Source organism: Pygocentrus nattereri, chromosome 7 (assembly GCF_015220715.1).
Source record: "Pygocentrus nattereri isolate fPygNat1 chromosome 7, fPygNat1.pri, whole genome shotgun sequence".
NCBI classification, from domain to species: Eukaryota; Metazoa; Chordata; class Actinopteri; order Characiformes; family Serrasalmidae; genus Pygocentrus; species Pygocentrus nattereri.
In genome coordinates this window covers 25461021-25478674 of record NC_051217.1, presented here as the reverse complement: position 1 = coordinate 25478674, position 17654 = coordinate 25461021, and the positions used below count along the sequence as shown (strand labels likewise).

The 17654-nt window shown below is 40.2% G+C and overlaps 1 protein-coding gene across 2 annotated transcripts; it reads right to left on the bottom strand.

The window, feature by feature from the left end:
* Positions 1–769: 769 nt before the first annotated feature.
* sertad3 (SERTA domain containing 3) lies at positions 770–4698 on the bottom strand. Of its 2 annotated transcripts, none has more exons than XM_017723412.1 (2): positions 4537–4698; positions 770–3532 (listed from the first exon to the last, which is right to left on the bottom strand). In XM_017723412.1, the coding sequence occupies exon 2, from the start codon at positions 3518–3520 to the stop codon at positions 2729–2731; it is 792 nt and encodes a 263-aa protein (XP_017578901.1). In that variant the 5' UTR covers positions 3521–3532; positions 4537–4698; the 3' UTR covers positions 770–2728. The 2 variants fall into 2 exon arrangements, with proteins under 2 accessions (XP_017578901.1, XP_017578902.1); XM_017723413.1 differs by lacking the exon at positions 4537–4698 and adding an exon at positions 4252–4522.
* Between the last annotated feature and the right edge of the window lie 12956 nt (positions 4699–17654).

The following is a 17654-nucleotide window of genomic DNA, read 5'->3' as shown; positions in this document are numbered from 1 at the left end:
CTTTCAAAACAGAAGATATCAGAATTTAAAAGGTGCACTGTTTGATTCTGGAGACATTGTGTTTTTTGTTTTTGTTTTTTTTTTTTTTTTTGGATCATGTCATTTAAAACTCTTCGCAAAACATTGTACAGACAAATGTCATCGTATCTGAATTTGTTTTCCAGTTCCACCTTAAACGTTGCAGCAGTTAGGCAATATTCAGGTGCCTAAGGTTTGTTTGAACGTTTCCATTCCACCTTAAATGATGCAGTGGTTAAACAATATTCATGTGCCTCAGCTTCTTTGAATTTTCCCATTCCACCTTAAATGATGCAGCAGTTAGGCAACATTCAAGTGCGTCCGCTTCTTCAAATTTTCCCGTTCCATCTTAAATGGTGTGGTATTTAGACTATATTTATGGGCTTCAGCTTCTCATTCTAATTTTCCTGTTCCACCTTAAACGAGAAGCTGAGGCTCCTGAATACAGCCCAACTGTTGCACCATTTAAGGTAGAACAGGAAAATTCAAGGCTGAGGCTCCTATTCTTATGCCCTCATAATGAAAGATATTAGGATTTTATTAAAACTGCATTTATTTTTGTTGCATAATTTGAAAAGACCACTTCACCTTCATCTCTTGTTAAAATTTAATGAATGCTTTAACAAAAATGCACTAAAACGGATCAAATCTCGTTACATTAACTTCCATTACACGAAGATGGAAATGAAGGGGTTCAATTAAGGGGATCAGATCAATATTCGTTGTTTAAAATAACAATGAAAGTCTTTCATCAGTTAGTGTTTTGTTTATTACAACAAGTGTAAATTAACAGTAACATTTCCCTTCTAGAACAGCACAACTGGCCCATAAGGTGACGACCAGAACCAACACTTCACAGCATGCAGACGCCCAACACTCACAGCCCCACACCTTAGTGTGTATACATAAACCAGACCTGCTGCCACCCGTCTGATCCACGACCACGACCTGGGTTTTCACAGCTCTGTTCTCTTCACTGTGTTCTGGTTGCACAACTACTACACCAGGAGGACTGACAGACAGGTCCGGGCCGGACCGCCTTTCAATGGAACCATCAATTAGTTTGAGGTATTTCAACACCGATTCAGAGGCCCGAACTCAAAAGAGAGTGCATTCCCGTAACGTTTAGGGAAGAACCTGCTGCACTCGAACGGAACACAAAACCCAAAATGAGTTACAGCAAATTAAACATTTCCTTAGAAAAGAAAAACACAGTGTAGAATATACGTCTCTAAAATCTCAGAACTGTCAAGTGAAATCATCTCAAACCCTGTCAATCACAGCGATGGGAAAAATATTTATCGTTACCACGATGAACAAAGTCAGTGTGCTGAATGTTTCACTTGCGTGAATAAAAGACTGTAGGTTTATTATTGGATGTGTAGTAATGTGGTTTTATCTGGTCTCTTCTAACTTAATTAAATCTCAGAAAAACTAAATACTGTGAGGCATATTGTGCAGTGTGAAAACGTCTTAATATATCATGATATAATATTTTTACCACATCGCCCGTCTCTAATATATCAATATATTTCTCATTATGAGACTGCGGCAAGAATATTTTAGATCACTCAGGGGAAGCACGATGATTCGGAATCACATTGTCATCAGATTTGTGCTTTGAAATGACCACCAGACAGACGTTCAGGTTGGACTGATATCTGATGTTGTTTGCTAACTCCAGAATAGTTGAATGCTTATGTGACGCTGGGTTTTATTGATTTTACTGCATTCAAACCCCATAAAAATAAATGCTGAACCTTTCTATAACACTAATATACAGATTTACTCCCAATTTTCACATTTTGTAAATGTTTATGTATCGGTATTGGCAAATACATCAACAATTTAGATAATGGAATCGTTAATTTCTAATTGTGGCTGGCAAAATTTGTACTTATCTGCAGATAACTTTACTTACTTTGTGAAATAATGTATAGAATTTGTTATTTTGTGGTTTATTGATCTCTCTGGGGTTCATTTATGACATTTGTGCCACAACATGGTATGTGTGTCCGCCAAAAACAGACGTAATTTCCTTTTCCCAACCTTTCTTTACCCTTGGAATTAAACTAAAAGCACTTCAGGTTGAAACATGCCTTATAATTTCAGTGTTAGTGGGTGGGGCTAAGATGCTTTAGGCTGAATCACAGCAGATATATGTAAAAAATTGTTTTTTTTTTTGGCGAATTATTTGGCAAAAATAGAGAATGCAGAGAAGTTTTTAGAACCCGAATTTGTATATACAGCCAGTATGGAGCAGGGTGTGAAATGTAGGAAATGTACATTTTGGAACCTGGAAAATTTGATTATATAGACCCTTTAAAACAAGGAAATTGATGTCAAATAGGTTGAACTACTTTAGTAGTCTTATAATCTCATAGTGAAAAATTTTAGATATATTGACTGGAATTAAGATGATTTCATTTGTCAAGATCTTTCTGTATCAGTTTCATCTCTTCATCAGGCATTACTGAAGGCACCGATGGGAAACAATGATCAAGTTTAACCTCCAAAGACTGAGCAAGGTAGTGGAGCAAACATTATAAACGCCGCCCGTTTCAGACTATTTTAAATTACGTAATTTATACTCTTCAAGAAAACAAAACAAGTAAAATATTCTAACAGAGTTTTCAGTCTGCCAACTGCCATCTCTAGAACTTGATGGCTTTACCAACCACAGAACCTTTTCGCCTTTAACATGAAGCTGTTAGGTTCGTACGAGTATGTCCATAATGTGCTCTAACTCATGCATTTCTCTTGAACCTGAAGAGGACGGTGCAGATGGAGAGCTGGACAGAGACGGTAGGTATCTCACGAGCTCGTCAGCAGGAAAGGAGAAGGTTCCTGAACCGAAACTGTTCACCTCTCCGTTGAACACTGACGTGTCAATGTCCAACAGAAGGTCATCGATGGTGGCATCCTGGAGGAAACCAGACATGCTGGCTGGTGCTCCACCTTCAGATGTTCTGCAGCTCTCAGTCTTGTGGCTGAAGGTCAGACTCTGTCTGTATCTTCCATCTCCTGGGATGTTCTCAACAGACGCCAACGCAGAGCGCTGAGGAACAGATGGTCCGCCATCTAGAGCAGCATCGAGATTTTTCAGGATGGCAGAAATGGCTGAAGACAAGGAGAAGTCCTCATCTGTGGACCAGGCCATGAAGTCATCCTCCATGTTTTCCAACCCCAGGGAGCAAATGGAGGCACCGAGCCCAGCAGGAGTGCACTCTCGCTGTGAACGGAGCTCAGGCAGCACCCTCGGTGGAGCCTGTAGTTTCCGAGGGCCACTGATTCCGGACAAAGAGGTTCTGACCTCCGACTGGACCTGGCGTAGCGTGTTATTGATGAGAACGGATCGTAGTAAGCTGGGCTCCACCAGGGCCTGGTCTCGCTGGAACTTATCCCAGGAGATGTCCAAAACGGACTGCAGCTGACTCTGCCAAACGGAGCCTTCACCCTCGTTGCTCTCATGGACCTTACGCTTCAGTCCCCGCGCCCCCATGAGTCCGTCACTCTGTGAAGAAATAATACATCTGTTAACATCACAAGGCAGAGCAAATGATAAGGATAACAGGACGTGAAGAACCTCAAAAGACTCAAATTAAAGGAGTTTGTGTTGTTTATTTATTTATTTGATAAAGTAGTTTTTGGGGCATCAGATTAACCTCCAATGCTTTCCTCAGTCCATGTTCCAATCAAAATTCCTGCATAACTGAGGTGTAATCAGAGAGATTCTGAGCAGTTTAGAGTGAAATGGGTCAGATGTCTATACAGTGGTGGTGATGGGAATCAGGCATCGCCATGACTACAACACAGATGTAGACATTTTATTTACCATCCAGAACCACCAGAGAACCTACACGAGTCTTCTGAGTTTATATGGAATGTTGATGATGGAAAATAGTGGAAAATCTGGAATAATCAATTTTCTTTGGGGACTATTTTGCCGCACAGCGCCCTGCATGTATCCCTCTACCATGAATGGAGTTTAAGTTCTCTAAACTATCATAAAACAGCGTCTCAGTCATCAGGCAGTGAATTCAGAACCATTTCATGCAGGAACTTTCTGTGAGGAGCTTTCAGACGGGGACGTCTGGTTCCATTCACCACCACTGTGAACAGTTCTGACTCTCTAGAACGGAGCGTTTCACACCAAACCGCTCAGAACCAGTCAGAACCGCTGTGTTTACATCTGAACCAGGTAAATATGCAGTATTTTAAAGTTCAGCTCACCTGAAGCGCATCAGCAAACTTTTACCCACTTCATTGAAAAGTTGTTGGAAGCATCGTTGCCACACTAAACTACATATATGGACTCCAGACAATGTTAATAGGTATTATTATTAGTGTGTTCCAGCACTGCAGAAGGTTCAAAAAGAGTCGGGTCGGGCTTCAGTGCTGTTTAATTAGCCAAGTTAGCCTTAGCACTATGTTTACCGCTCTGACCGGTTAAGCTACCCAGTTAGCGTTTCAGCTAACTAGAACAGTAAAAACACAACACCGGGCTCTGTCCCTCACCTGTCCGGGTTCTGCGGGTCCTCAGGAATCCACTAAATGAACTAAAGCGTTTGTTAAAGTCTGTAAATGATAAAGAATCCGCGGCGCGAACTGACTTAACCTACTCGCTTTCCCGCCCGCGATTCAAGCGCTGCACGAAAACGAGACGAGGGTGCCTCTGGGTAATGCAGTCCACACTGCGGTGAACGTAGCCGACACTTTTTAAAAAAAAAAAAAAAAAAAAAAAAGCTTATTCAAGCATTTTTGGGGGTCCATGTAGAGGCATGAACACTCAAAGAACCCGTTGCATGAATACAGGGTTCTTTAGATTGATTAAGAATGGAGATTAATTTGAAAAGGGTTCTATACTGCACCCTAAAAGGTTCTTCTGTTTTATGAAAGCTTGACATGGTAACAATAGAAGAATCCTTTGCTACCTATATAGAACCCTTTTCAAAAAGTTCCATGTAGAACCATCTTTAGTTTACAGTGTTGTGACGGTTTAGACCGCTAGCTTCCTCTAATGTAGTTTACAGCGTCGTGACGGTTTAGACTGTTAACTTTCTCTAATGTAGTTTACAGCGTCGTGACGGTTTAGACTGTTAGCTTTCTCTAATGTAGTTTACGGCGTTGTGACGGTTTAGACCGTTAGCTTTCTCTAATGTAGTTTACAATGATGTGACGGTTTAGACCGTTAGCTTTCTCTAATGTAGTTTACAGCATTGTGACGGTTTAGACTGTTAGCTTTCTCTAATGTAGTTTACAGCGTCGTGACGGTTTTGACAATTAGCTTTCTCTAATGTAGTTTACAGTGATGTGACGGTTTAGACCGTTAGCATTCTCTAAGGTAGTTTACAGCATCGTGACAGTTTAGACTGTTAGCTTTCCCCGATGTAGTTTACGGTGTCGTGACAGTTTAGACCGTTAGCTTTCTCTAATGTAGTTTACAGCGTCGTGACGGTTTAGACTGTTAGCTTTCTCTAATGTAGTTTACGGAGTCATGACAGTTTAGACCGTTAGCTTTCTCTAATGTACTTTACAATGATGTGACGGTTTAGACCGTTAGCTTTCTCTAATGTAGTTTACAGCGTCGTGACGGTTTAGACCGTTAGCTTTCTCTAATGTAGTTTACAGCGTCGTGACGGTTTAGACCGTTAGCTTTCTCTAATGTAGTTTACAGTGTTGTGACGGTTTAGACTGTTAGCTTTCTCTAATGTAGTTTACGGAGTCATGACGGTTTAGACCGTTAGCTTTCTCTAATGTAGTTTACGGCGTCGTGACGGTTTAGACCGTTAGCTTTCTCTAATGTAGTTTACAATGATGTGACGGTTTAGACCGTTAGCTTTCTCTAATGTAGTTTACAGCGTCGTGACGGTTTAGACTGTTAGCTTTCTCTAATGTAGTTTACAGGGTCGTGACGGTTTAGACCGTTAGCTTTCTCTAATGTAGTTTACAATGATGTGACGGTTTAGACCGTTAGCTTTCTCTAATGTAGTTTACAGCGTCGTGACGGTTTAGACTGTTAGCTTTCTCTAATGTAGTTTACAGGGTCGTGACGGTTTAGACTGTTAGCTTTCTCTAATGTAGTTTACAGTGATGTGAGGCTTTAGACCGTTAGCTTTCTCTGATGTAGTTTACGGCGTCGTGACAGTTTTGACAATTAGCTTTCTCTAATGTAGTTTACAGTGATGTGACGGTTTAGACCGTTAGCTTTCTCTAATGTAGTTTACAATGATGTGACGGTTTAGACCGTTTGCTTTCTCCGATGTAGTTTACAGTGTCGTGACAGTTTAGACCGTTAGCTTTCTCTAATGTAGTTTACAGCGTCATGACGGTTTAGACTGTTAGCTTTCTCCAATGTAGTTTACGGTGTCGTGACAGTTTAGACCGTTAGCTTTCTCTAATGTAGTTTACAGCGTCATGACGGTTTAGACTGTTAGCTTTCTCCAATGTAGTTTACGGTGTCGTGACGGTTTAGACCGTTAGCTTTCTCTGATGTAGTTTACGGCGTCGTGACGGTTTTGACAATTAGCTTTCTCTAATGTAGTTTACAGTGATGTGACGGTTTAGACCGTTAGCATTCTCTAAGGTAGTTTACAGCATCGTGACAGTTTAGACTGTTAGCTTTCCCCGATGTAGTTTACGGTGTCGTGACAGTTTAGACCGTTAGCTTTCTCTAATGTAGTTTACAGCGTCGTGACGGTTTAGACTGTTAGCTTTCTCTAATGTAGTTTACGGAGTCATGACAGTTTAGACCGTTAGCTTTCTCTAATATAGTTTACAATGATGTGACGGTTTAGACCGTTAGCTTTCTCTAATGTAGTTTACGGTGTCGTGACAGTTTAGACCGTTAGCTTTCTCTAATGTAGTTTACAGCGTCGTGACGGTTTAGACTGTTAGCTTTCTCTAATGTAGTTTACGGAGTCATGACAGTTTAGACCGTTAGCTTTCTCTAATGTACTTTACAATGATGTGACGGTTTAGACCGTTAGCTTTCTCTAATGTAGTTTACAGCGTCGTGACGGTTTAGACCGTTAGCTTTCTCTAATGTAGTTTACAGCGTCGTGACGGTTTAGACCGTTAGCTTTCTCTAATGTAGTTTACAGTGTTGTGACGGTTTAGACTGTTAGCTTTCTCTAATGTAGTTTACGGAGTCATGACGGTTTAGACCGTTAGCTTTCTCTAATATAGTTTACAATGATGTGACGGTTTAGACCGTTAGCTTTCTCTAATGTAGTTTACAGTGTTGTGACGGTTTAGACCGTTAGCTTTCTCTAATGTAGTTTACAGCGTCGTGACGGTTTAGACTGTTAGCTTTCTCTAATGTAGTTTACGGAGTCATGACAGTTTAGACCGTTAGCTTTCTCTAATGTAGTTTACGCCGTTGTGACGGTTTAGACCGTTAGCTTTCTCTAATGTAGTTTACAGCGTCGTGACGGTATAGACTGTTAGCTTTCTCTAATGTACTTTACGGCGATGTGACGGTTTAGACCGTTAGCTTTCTCTAATGTAGTTTACAATGATGTGACGGTTTAGACTGTTAGCTTTCTCTAATGTAGTTTACAGCGTCGTGACGGTTTAGACTGTTAGCTTTCTCTAATGTTGTTTACAGTATCCTGACGGTTTAGAGCGTTAGCTTTCTCTAATGTAGTTTACAGTGTTGTGACGGTTGAGACCGTTAGCTTTCTCTAATGTAGTTTACAGCGTCGTGACGGTTTAGACAGTTAGCTGTCTCTAATGTAGTTTACGCCGTTGTGACGGTTTAGACCGTTAGCTTTCTCTAATGTAGTTTACAATGATGTGACGGTTTAGACCGTTAGCTTTCTCTAATGTAGTTTACAGCGTCGTGACGGTTTAGACTGTTAGCTTTCTCTAATGTAGTTTACAGGGTCGTGACGGTTTAGACCGTTAGCTTTCTCTAATGTAGTTTACAGGGTCGTGACGGTTTAGACCGTTAGCTTTCTCTAATGTAGTTTACAATGATGTGACGGTTTAGACCGTTAGCTTTCTCTAATGTAGTTTACAGCGTCGTGACGGTTTAGACTGTTAGCTTTCTCTAATGTAGTTTACAGGGTCGTGACAGTTTAGACTGTTAGCTTTCTCTAATGTAGTTTACGGAGTCATGACAGTTTAGACCGTTAGCTTTCTCTAATATAGTTTACAATGATGTGACGGTTTAGACCTTTAGCTTTCTCTAATGTAGTTTACGGCGTCGTGACGGTTTAGACTGTTAGCTTTCTCTAATGTAGTTTACAGCGTCGTGACAGTTTAGACTGTTAGCTTTCTCTAATGTAGTTTATGGCGTTGTGACGGTTTAGACCGTTAACTTTCTCTAATGTAGTTTACAGTGATGTGAGGCTTTAGACCGTTAGCTTTCTCTGATGTAGTTTACGGCGTCGTGACAGTTTTGACAATTAGCTTTCTCTAATGTAGTTTACAGTGATGTGACAGTTTAGACCGTTAGCTTTCTCTAATGTAGTTTACAATGATGTGACGGTTTAGACCGTTTGCTTTCTCCGATGTAGTTTACAGTGTCGTGACAGTTTAGACCGTTAGCTTTCTCTAATGTAGTTTACAGCATCGTGACGGTTTAGACCGTTAGCTTTCTCTAATGTAGTTTACAACGATGTGACGGTTTAGACCGTTAGCTTTCTCTAATGTAGTTTACAGCGTCGTGACGGTTTAGACCGTTAGCTTTCTCTAATGTAGTTTAATGCGTCGTGACGGTTTAGACTGTTAGCTTTCTCTAATGTAGTTTACAGCGTCGTGACGGTTTAGACTGTTAGCTTTCTCTAATGTAGTTTACAGCGTCGTGACGGTTTAGACCGTTAGCTTTCTCTAATGTAGTTTACAGTGTTGTGACGGTTTAGACCGTTAGCTTTCTCTAATGTAGTTTACAGCGTCGTGACGGTTTAGACTGTTAGCTTTCTCTAATGTAGTTTACGGAGTCATGACAGTTTAGACCGTTAGCTTTCTCTAATGTAGTTTACGCCGTTGTGACGGTTTAGACCGTTAGCTTTCTCTAATGTAGTTTACAGCGTCGTGACGGTATAGACTGTTAGCTTTCTCTAATGTACTTTACGGCGATGTGACGGTTTAGACCGTTAGCTTTCTCTAATGTAGTTTACAATGATGTGACGGTTTAGACCGTTAGCTTTCTCTAATGTAGTTTACAATGATGTGACGGTTTAGACCGTTAGCTTTCTCTAATGTAGTTTACAGCGTCGTGACGGTTTAGACTGTTAGCTTTCTCTAATGTAGTTTAAAGCGTCATGACGGTTTAGACTGTTAGCTTTCTCCAATGTAGTTTACGGTGTCGTGACAGTTTAGACCGTTAGCTTTCTCGAATGTAGTTTACAGTGATGTGACGGTTTAGACCGTTAGCTTTCTCTAATGTAGTTTACAATGATGTGACGGTTTAGACCGTTAGCTTTCTCTAATGTAGTTTACAATGATGTGACGGTTTAGACCGTTAGCTTTCTCTAATGTAGTTTACAGTGTTGTGACGGTTTAGACCGTTAGCTTTCTCTAATGTAGTTTACAGCGTCGTGACGGTTTAGACTGTTAGCTTTCTCTAATGTAGTTTACGGTGTCGTGACAGTTTAGACCGTTAGCTTTCTCTAATGTAGTTTACAGCGTTGTGACGGTTTAGACTGTTAGCTTTCTCTAATGTAGTTTACGGCGTTGTGACGGTTTAGACCGTTAACTTTCTCTAATGTAGTTTACAGTGATTTGAGGCTTTAGACCGTTAGCTTTCTCTGATGTAGTTTACGGCGTCGTGACAGTTTTGACAATTAGCTTTCTCTAATGTAGTTTACAGTGATGTGACGGTTTAGACCGTTAGCTTTCTCTAATGTAGTTTACAATGATGTGACGGTTTAGACTGTTAGCTTTCTCTAATGTAGTTTACGGCGTTGTGACAGTTTAGGCCGTTAACTTTCTCTAATGTAGTTTACAGTGATTTGAGGCTTTAGACCGTTAGCTTTCTCTGATGTAGTTTACGGCGTCGTGACAATTTTGACAATTAGCTTTCTCTAATGTAGTTTACAGTGATGTGACGGTTTAGACCGTTAGCTTTCTCTAATGTAGTTTACAATGATGTGACGGTTTAGACCGTTAGCTTTCTCTAATGTAGTTTACAGCATCGTGACGGTTTAGACTGTTAGCTTTCTCTAATGTAGTTTACAGCGTCGTGACGGTTTAGACTGTTAGCTTTCTCCGATGTACTTTACGGTGTCGTGACAGTTTAGACCGTTAGCTTTCTCTAATGTAGTTTACAGCATCGTGACGGTTTAGACTGTTAGCTTTCTCTAATGTAGTTTACAGCGTCGTGACGGTTTAGACTGTTAGCTTTCTCTAATGTAGTTTACAGGGTTGTGACGGTTTAGACTGTTAGCTTTCTCTAATGTAGTTTACGGCGTTGTGACAGTTTAGACCGTTAACTTTCTCTAATGTAGTTTACAGTGATTTGAGGCTTTAGACCGTTAGCTTTCTCTGATGTAGTTTACGGCGTCGTGACAATTTTGACAATTAGCTTTCTCTAATGTAGTTTACAGTGATGTGACGGTTTAGACCGTTAGCTTTCTCTAATGTAGTTTACAATGATGTGACGGTTTAGACTGTTAGCTTTCTCTAATGTAGTTTACGGCGTTGTGACAGTTTAGACCGTTAACTTTCTCTAATGTAGTTTACAGTGATTTGAGGCTTTAGACCGTTAGCTTTCTCTGATGTAGTTTACGGCGTCGTGACAGTTTTGACAATTAGCTTTCTCTAATGTAGTTTACAGTGATGTGACGGTTTAGACCGTTAGCTTTCTCTAATGTAGTTTACAATGATGTGACGGTTTAGACCGTTAGCTTTCTCTAATGTAGTTTACAGCGTCGTGACGGTTTAGACTGTTAGCTTTCTCTAATGTAGTTTACAGCGTCGTGACGGTTTAGACTGTTAGCTTTCTCTGATGTACTTTACGGTGTCGTGACAGTTTAGACCGTTAGCTTTCTCTAATGTAGTTTACAGCATCGTGACGGTTTAGACTGTTAGCTTTCTCTAATGTAGTTTACAGCGTCGTGACGGTTTAGACTGTTAGCTTTCTCTAATGTAGTTTACAGGGTCGTGACGGTTTAGACTGTTAGCTTTCTCTAATGTAGTTTACGGAGTCATGACAGTTTAGACCGTTAGCTTTCTCTAATATAGTTTACAATGATGTGATGGTTTAGACCTTTAGCTTTCTCTAATGTAGTTTACAGCGTCGTGACGGTTTAGACTGTTAGCTTTCTCTAATGTAGTTTACGGCGTTGTGACGGTTTAGACCGTTAACTTTCTCTAATGTAGTTTACAGTGATGTGAGGCTTTAGACCGTTAGCTTTCTCTGATGTAGTTTACGGCGTCGTGACAGTTTTGACAATTAGCTTTCTCTAATGTAGTTTACAGTGATGTGACGGTTTAGACCGTTAGCTTTCTCTAATGTAGTTTAAAATGATGTGACGGTTTAGACCGTTAGCTTTCTCCGATGTAGTTTACAGTGTCGTGACAGTTTAGACCGTTAGCTTTCTCTAATGTAGTTTACAGCATCGTGACGGTTTAGACCGTTAGCTTTCTCTAATGTAGTTTACAACGATGTGACGATTCAGACCGTTAGCTTTCTCTAATGTAGTTTACAGCGTCGTGACGGTTTAGACCGTTAGCTTTCTCTAATGTAGTTTACAGCGTCGTGACGGTTTAGACTGTTAGCTTTCTCTAATGTAGTTTACAGCGTCGTGACGGTTTAGACTGTTAGCTTTCTCTAATGTAGTTTACAGCGTCGTGACGGTTTAGACCGTTAGCTTTCTCTAATGTAGTTTACAGTGTTGTGACGGTTTAGACCGTTAACTTTCTCTAATATAATTTACAGCGTCGTGACGGTTTAGACTGTTACCTTTCTCTAATGTAGTTTACGGAGTCATGACAGTTTAGACTGGTAGCTCTCTGTAATGTAGTTTACAATGATGTGACGGTTTAGACCGTTAGCTTTCTCTAATGTAGTTTACACCGTTGTGACGGTTTAGACCGTTAGCTTTCTCTAATGTAGTTTACAGCGTCGTGACGGTTTAGACTGTTAGCTTTCTCTAATGTAGTTTACGTCGTTGTGACGGTTTAGACCGTTAGCTTTCTCTAATGTAGTTTACAATGATGTGACGGTTTAGACCGTTAGCTTTCTCTAATGTAGTTTACAGTGTTGTGACGGTTTAGACCGTTAGCTTTCTCTAATGTAGTTTACAGCGTCGTGACGGTTTAGACTGTTAGCTTTCTCTAATGTAGTTTAAAGCGTCATGACGGTTTAGACTGTTAGCTTTCTCCAATGTAGTTTACGGTGTCGTGACAGTTTAGACCGTTAGCTTTCTCTAATGTAGTTTACAGCGTTGTGACGGTTTAGACTGTTAGCTTTCTCTAATGTAGTTTACGGCGTTGTGACAGTTTAGACCGTTAACTTTCTCTAATGTAGTTTACAGTGATTTGAGGCTTTAGACCGTTAGCTTTCTCTGATGTAGTTTACGGCGTCGTGACAGTTTTGACAATTAGCTTTCTCTAATGTAGTTTACAGTGATGTGACGGTTTAGACCGTTAGCTTTCTCTAATGTAGTTTACAATGATGTGACGGTTTAGACTGTTAGCTTTCTCTAATGTAGTATACGGCGTTGTGACAGTTTAGACCGTTAACTTTCTCTAATGTAGTTTACAGTGATTTGAGGCTTTAGACCGTTAGCTTTCTCTGATGTAGTTTACGGCGTCGTGACAGTTTTGACAATTAGCTTTCTCTAATGTAGTTTACAGTGATGTGACGGTTTAGACCGTTAGCTTTCTCTAATGTAGTTTACAATGATGTGACGGTTTAGACCGTTAGCTTTCTCTAATGTAGTTTACAGCGTCGTGACGGTTTAGACTGTTAGCTTTCTCTAATGTAGTTTACACCGTCGTGACGGTTTAGACTGTTAGCTTTCTCCGATGTACTTTACGGTGTCGTGACAGTTTAGACCGTTAGCTTTCTCTAATGTAGTTTACAGCATCGTGACGGTTTAGACTGTTAGCTTTCTCTAATGTAGTTTAGAGTGTTGTGACGGTTTAGACTGTTAGCTTTCTCTAATGTAGTTTACGGAGTCATGACAGTTTAGACCGTTAGCTTTCTCTAATATAGTTTACAATGATGTGACGGTTTAGACGGTTAGCTTTCTCTAATGTAGTTTACAGTGTTGTGACGGTTTAGACCGTTAGCTTTCTCTAATGTAGTTTACAGCGTCGTGACGGTTTAGACTGTTACCTTTCTCTAATGTAGTTTACGGAGTCATGACAGTTTAGACTGGTAGCTCTCTGTAATGTAGTTTAAATGATGTGACGGTTTAGACCGTTAGCTTTCTCTAATGTAGTTTACAATGATGTGACGGTTTAGACCGTTAGCTTTCTCTAATGTAGTTTACAATGATGTGACGGTTTAGACCGTTAGCTTTCTCTAATGTAGTTTACAGTGTTGTGACGGTTTAGACCGTTAGCTTTCTCTAATGTAGTTTACAGCGTCGTGACGGTTTAGACTGTTAGCTTTCTCTAATGTAGTTTAAAGCGTCATGACGGTTTAGACTGTTAGCTTTCTCCAATGTAGTTTACGGTGTCGTGACAGTTTAGACCGTTAGCTTTCTCTAATGTAGTTTACAGCGTTGTGACGGTTTAGACTGTTAGCTTTCTCTAATGTAGTTTACGGCGTTGTGACTGTTTAGACCGTTAACTTTCTCTAATGTAGTTTACAGTGATTTGAGGCTTTAGACCGTTAGCTTTCTCTGATGTAGTTTACGGCGTCGTGACAGTTTTGACAATTAGCTTTCTCTAATGTAGTTTACAGTGATGTGACGGTTTAGACCGTTAGCTTTCTCTAATGTAGTTTACAATGATGTGACGGTTTAGACTGTTAGCTTTCTCTAATGTAGTTTACGGCGTTGTGACAGTTTAGACCGTTAACTTTCTCTAATGTAGTTTACAGTGATTTGAGGCTTTAGACCGTTAGCTTTCTCTGATGTAGTTTACGGCGTCGTGACGGTTTAGACCGTTAGCTTTCTCTAATGTAGTTTACAGTGATGTGACGGTTTAGACCGTTAGCTTTCTCTAATGTAGTTTACAATGATGTGACGGTTTAGACCGTTAGCTTTCTCTAATGTAGTTTACGGCGTCGTGACGGTTTAGACTGTTAGCTTTCTCTAATGTAGTTTACAGCGTCGTGACGGTTTAGACTGTTAGCTTTCTCCGATGTACTTTACGGTGTCGTGACAGTTTAGACCGTTAGCTTTCTCTAATGTAGTTTACAGCATCGTGACGGTTTAGACTGTTAGCTTTCTCTAATGTAGTTTACAGCGTCGTGACGGTTTAGACTGTTAGCTTTCTCTAATGTAGTTTACAGCATCGTGACGGTTTAGACTGTTAGCTTTCTCTAATGTAGTTTACGGAGTCATGACAGTTTAGACCGTTAGCTTTCTCTAATATAGTTTACAATGATGTGACGGTTTAGACCTTTAGCTTTCTCTAATGTAGTTTACGGCGTCGTGACGGTTTAGACCGTTAGCTTTCTCTAATGTAGTTTACAGCGTCGTGACGGTTTAGACTGTTAGCTTTCTCTAATGTAGTTTACGGCGTTGTGACGGTTTAGACCGTTAGCTTTCTCTAATGTAGTTTACAGTGATGTGAGGCTTTAGACCGTTAGCTTTCTCTAATGTAGTTTACAGCGTTGTGACGGTTTAGACTGTTAGCTTTCTCTTATGTAGTTTACGGCGTTGTGACGGTTTAGACCGTTAACTTTCTCTAATGTAGTTTACAGTGATTTGAGGCTTTAGACCGTTAGCTTTCTCTGATGTAGTTTACGGCGTCGTGACAGTTTTGACAATTAGCTTTCTCTAATGTAGTTTACAGTGATGTGACGGTTTAGACCGTTAGCTTTCTCTAATGTAGTTTACAATGATGTGACGGTTTAGACTGTTAGCTTTCTCTAATGTAGTTTACGGCGTTGTGACAGTTTAGACCGTTAACTTTCTCTAATGTAGTTTACAGTGATTTGAGGCTTTAGACCGTTAGCTTTCTCTGATGTAGTTTACGGCGTCGTGACAATTTTGACAATTAGCTTTCTCTAATGTAGTTTACAGTGATGTGACGGTTTAGACCGTTAGCTTTCTCTAATGTAGTTTACAATGATGTGACGGTTTAGACCGTTAGCTTTCTCTAATGTAGTTTACAGCATCGTGACGGTTTAGACTGTTAGCTTTCTCTAATGTAGTTTACAGCGTCGTGACGGTTTAGACTGTTAGCTTTCTCCGATGTAGTTTACGGTGTCGTGACAGTTTAGACCGTTAGCTTTCTCTAATGTAGTTTACAGCATCGTGACGGTTTAGACTGTTAGCTTTCTCTAATGTAGTTTACAGCGTCGTGACGGTTTAGACTGTTAGCTTTCTCTAATGTAGTTTACAGCGTCGTGACGGTTTAGACTGTTAGCTTTCTCTAATGTAGTTTACAGGAGTCATGACAGTTTAGACCGTTAGCTTTCTCTAATGTAGTTTACAATGATGTGACGGTTTAGACCTTTAGCTTTCTCTAATGTAGTTTACAGCGTCGTGACGGTTTAGACCGTTAGCTTTCTCTAATGTAGTTTACAGCGTCGTGACGGTTTAGACTGTTAGCTTTCTCTAATGTAGTTTACGGCGTTGTGACGGTTTAGACCGTTAGCTTTCTCTAATGTAGTTTACAGTGATGTGACGGTTTAGACCGTTAGCTTTCTCTGATGTAGTTTACGGCGTCGTGACAGTTTTGACAATTAGCTTTCTCTAATGTAGTTTACAGTGATGTGACGGTTTAGACCTTTAGCTTTCTCTAATGTAGTTTACAATGATGTGACGGTTTAGACCGTTAGCTTTCTCCGATGTAGTTTACAGTGTCGTGACAGTTTAGACCGTTAGCTTTCTCTAATGTAGTTTACAGCATCGTGACGGTTTAGACCGTTAGCTTTCTCTAATGTAGTTTACAACGATGTGACGATTCAGACCGTTAGCTTTCTCTAATGTAGTTTACAGCGTCGTGACGGTTTAGACCGTTAGCTTTCTCTAATGTAGTTTACAGCGTCGTGACGGTTTAGACTGTTAGCTTTCTCTAATGTAGTTTACAGCGTCGTGACGGTTTAGACTGTTAGCTTTCTCTAATGTAGTTTACAGCGTCGTGACGGTTTAGACCGTTAGCTTTCTCTAATGTAGTTTACAGCGTCATGACGGTTTAGACTGTTACCTTTCTCTAATGTAGTTTACGGCGTCATGACAGTTTAGACTGGTAGCTCTCTGTAATGTAGTTTACAATGATGTGACGGTTTAGACCGTTAGCTTTCTCTAATGTAGTTTACACCGTTGTGACGGTTTAGACCGTTAGCTTTCTCTAATGTAGTTTACAGCGTCGTGACGGTTTAGACTGTTAGCTTTCTCTAATGTAGTTTACATCGTTGTGACGGTTTAGACCGTTAGCTTTCTCTAATGTAGTTTAAAGCGTCATGACGGTTTAGACTGTTAGCTTTCTCCAATATAGTTTACGGTGTCGTGACAGTTTAGACCGTTAGCTTTCTCTAATGTAGTTTACAGCGTTGTGACGGTTTAGACTGTTAGCTTTCTCTAATGTAGTTTACGGCGTTGTGACAGTTTAGACCGTTAACTTTCTCTAATGTAGTTTACAGTGATTTGAGGCTTTAGACCGTTAGCTTTCTCTGATGTAGTTTACGGCGTTGTGACAATTTTGACAATTAGCTTTCTCTAATGTAGTTTACAGTGATGTGACGGTTTAGACCGTTAGCTTTCTCTAATGTAGTTTACAATGATGTGACGGTTTAGACTGTTAGCTTTCTCTAATGTAGTTTACGGCGTTGTGACGGTTTAGACCGTTAACTTTCTCTAATGTAGTTTACAGTGATTTGAGGCTTTAGACCGTTAGCTTTCTCTGATGTAGTTTACGGCGTCGTGACAGTTTTGACAATTAGCTTTCTCTAATGTAGTTTACAGTGATGTGACGGTTTAGACCGTTAGCTTTCTCTAATGTAGTTTACAATGATGTGACGGTTTAGACCGTTAGCTTTCTCTAATGTAGTTTACAGCGTCGTGACGGTTTAGACTGTTAGCTTTCTCTAATGTAGTTTACAGCGTCGTGACGGTTTAGACTGTTAGCTTTCTCTAATGTAGTTTACAATGATGTGACGGTTTAGACCGTTAGCTTTCTCTAATGTAGTTTACAATGTTGTGACGGTTTAGACCGTTAGCTTTCTCTAATGTAGTTTACAGCGTCGTGACGGTTTAGACCGTTAGCTTTCTCTAATGTAGTTTACAGCGTCATGACGGTTTAGACTGTTAGCTTTCTCCAATGTAGTTTACGGTGTCGTGACAGTTTAGACCGTTAGCTTTCTCTAATGTAGTTTACAGCGTTGTGACGGTTTAGACTGTTAGCTTTCTCTAATGTAGTTTACGGCGTTGTGACAGTTTAGACCGTTAACTTTCTCTAATGTAGTTTACAGTGATTTGAGGCTTTAGACCGTTAGCTTTCTCTGATGTAGTTTACGGCGTCGTGACAGTTTTGACAATTAGCTTTCTCTAATGTAGTTTACA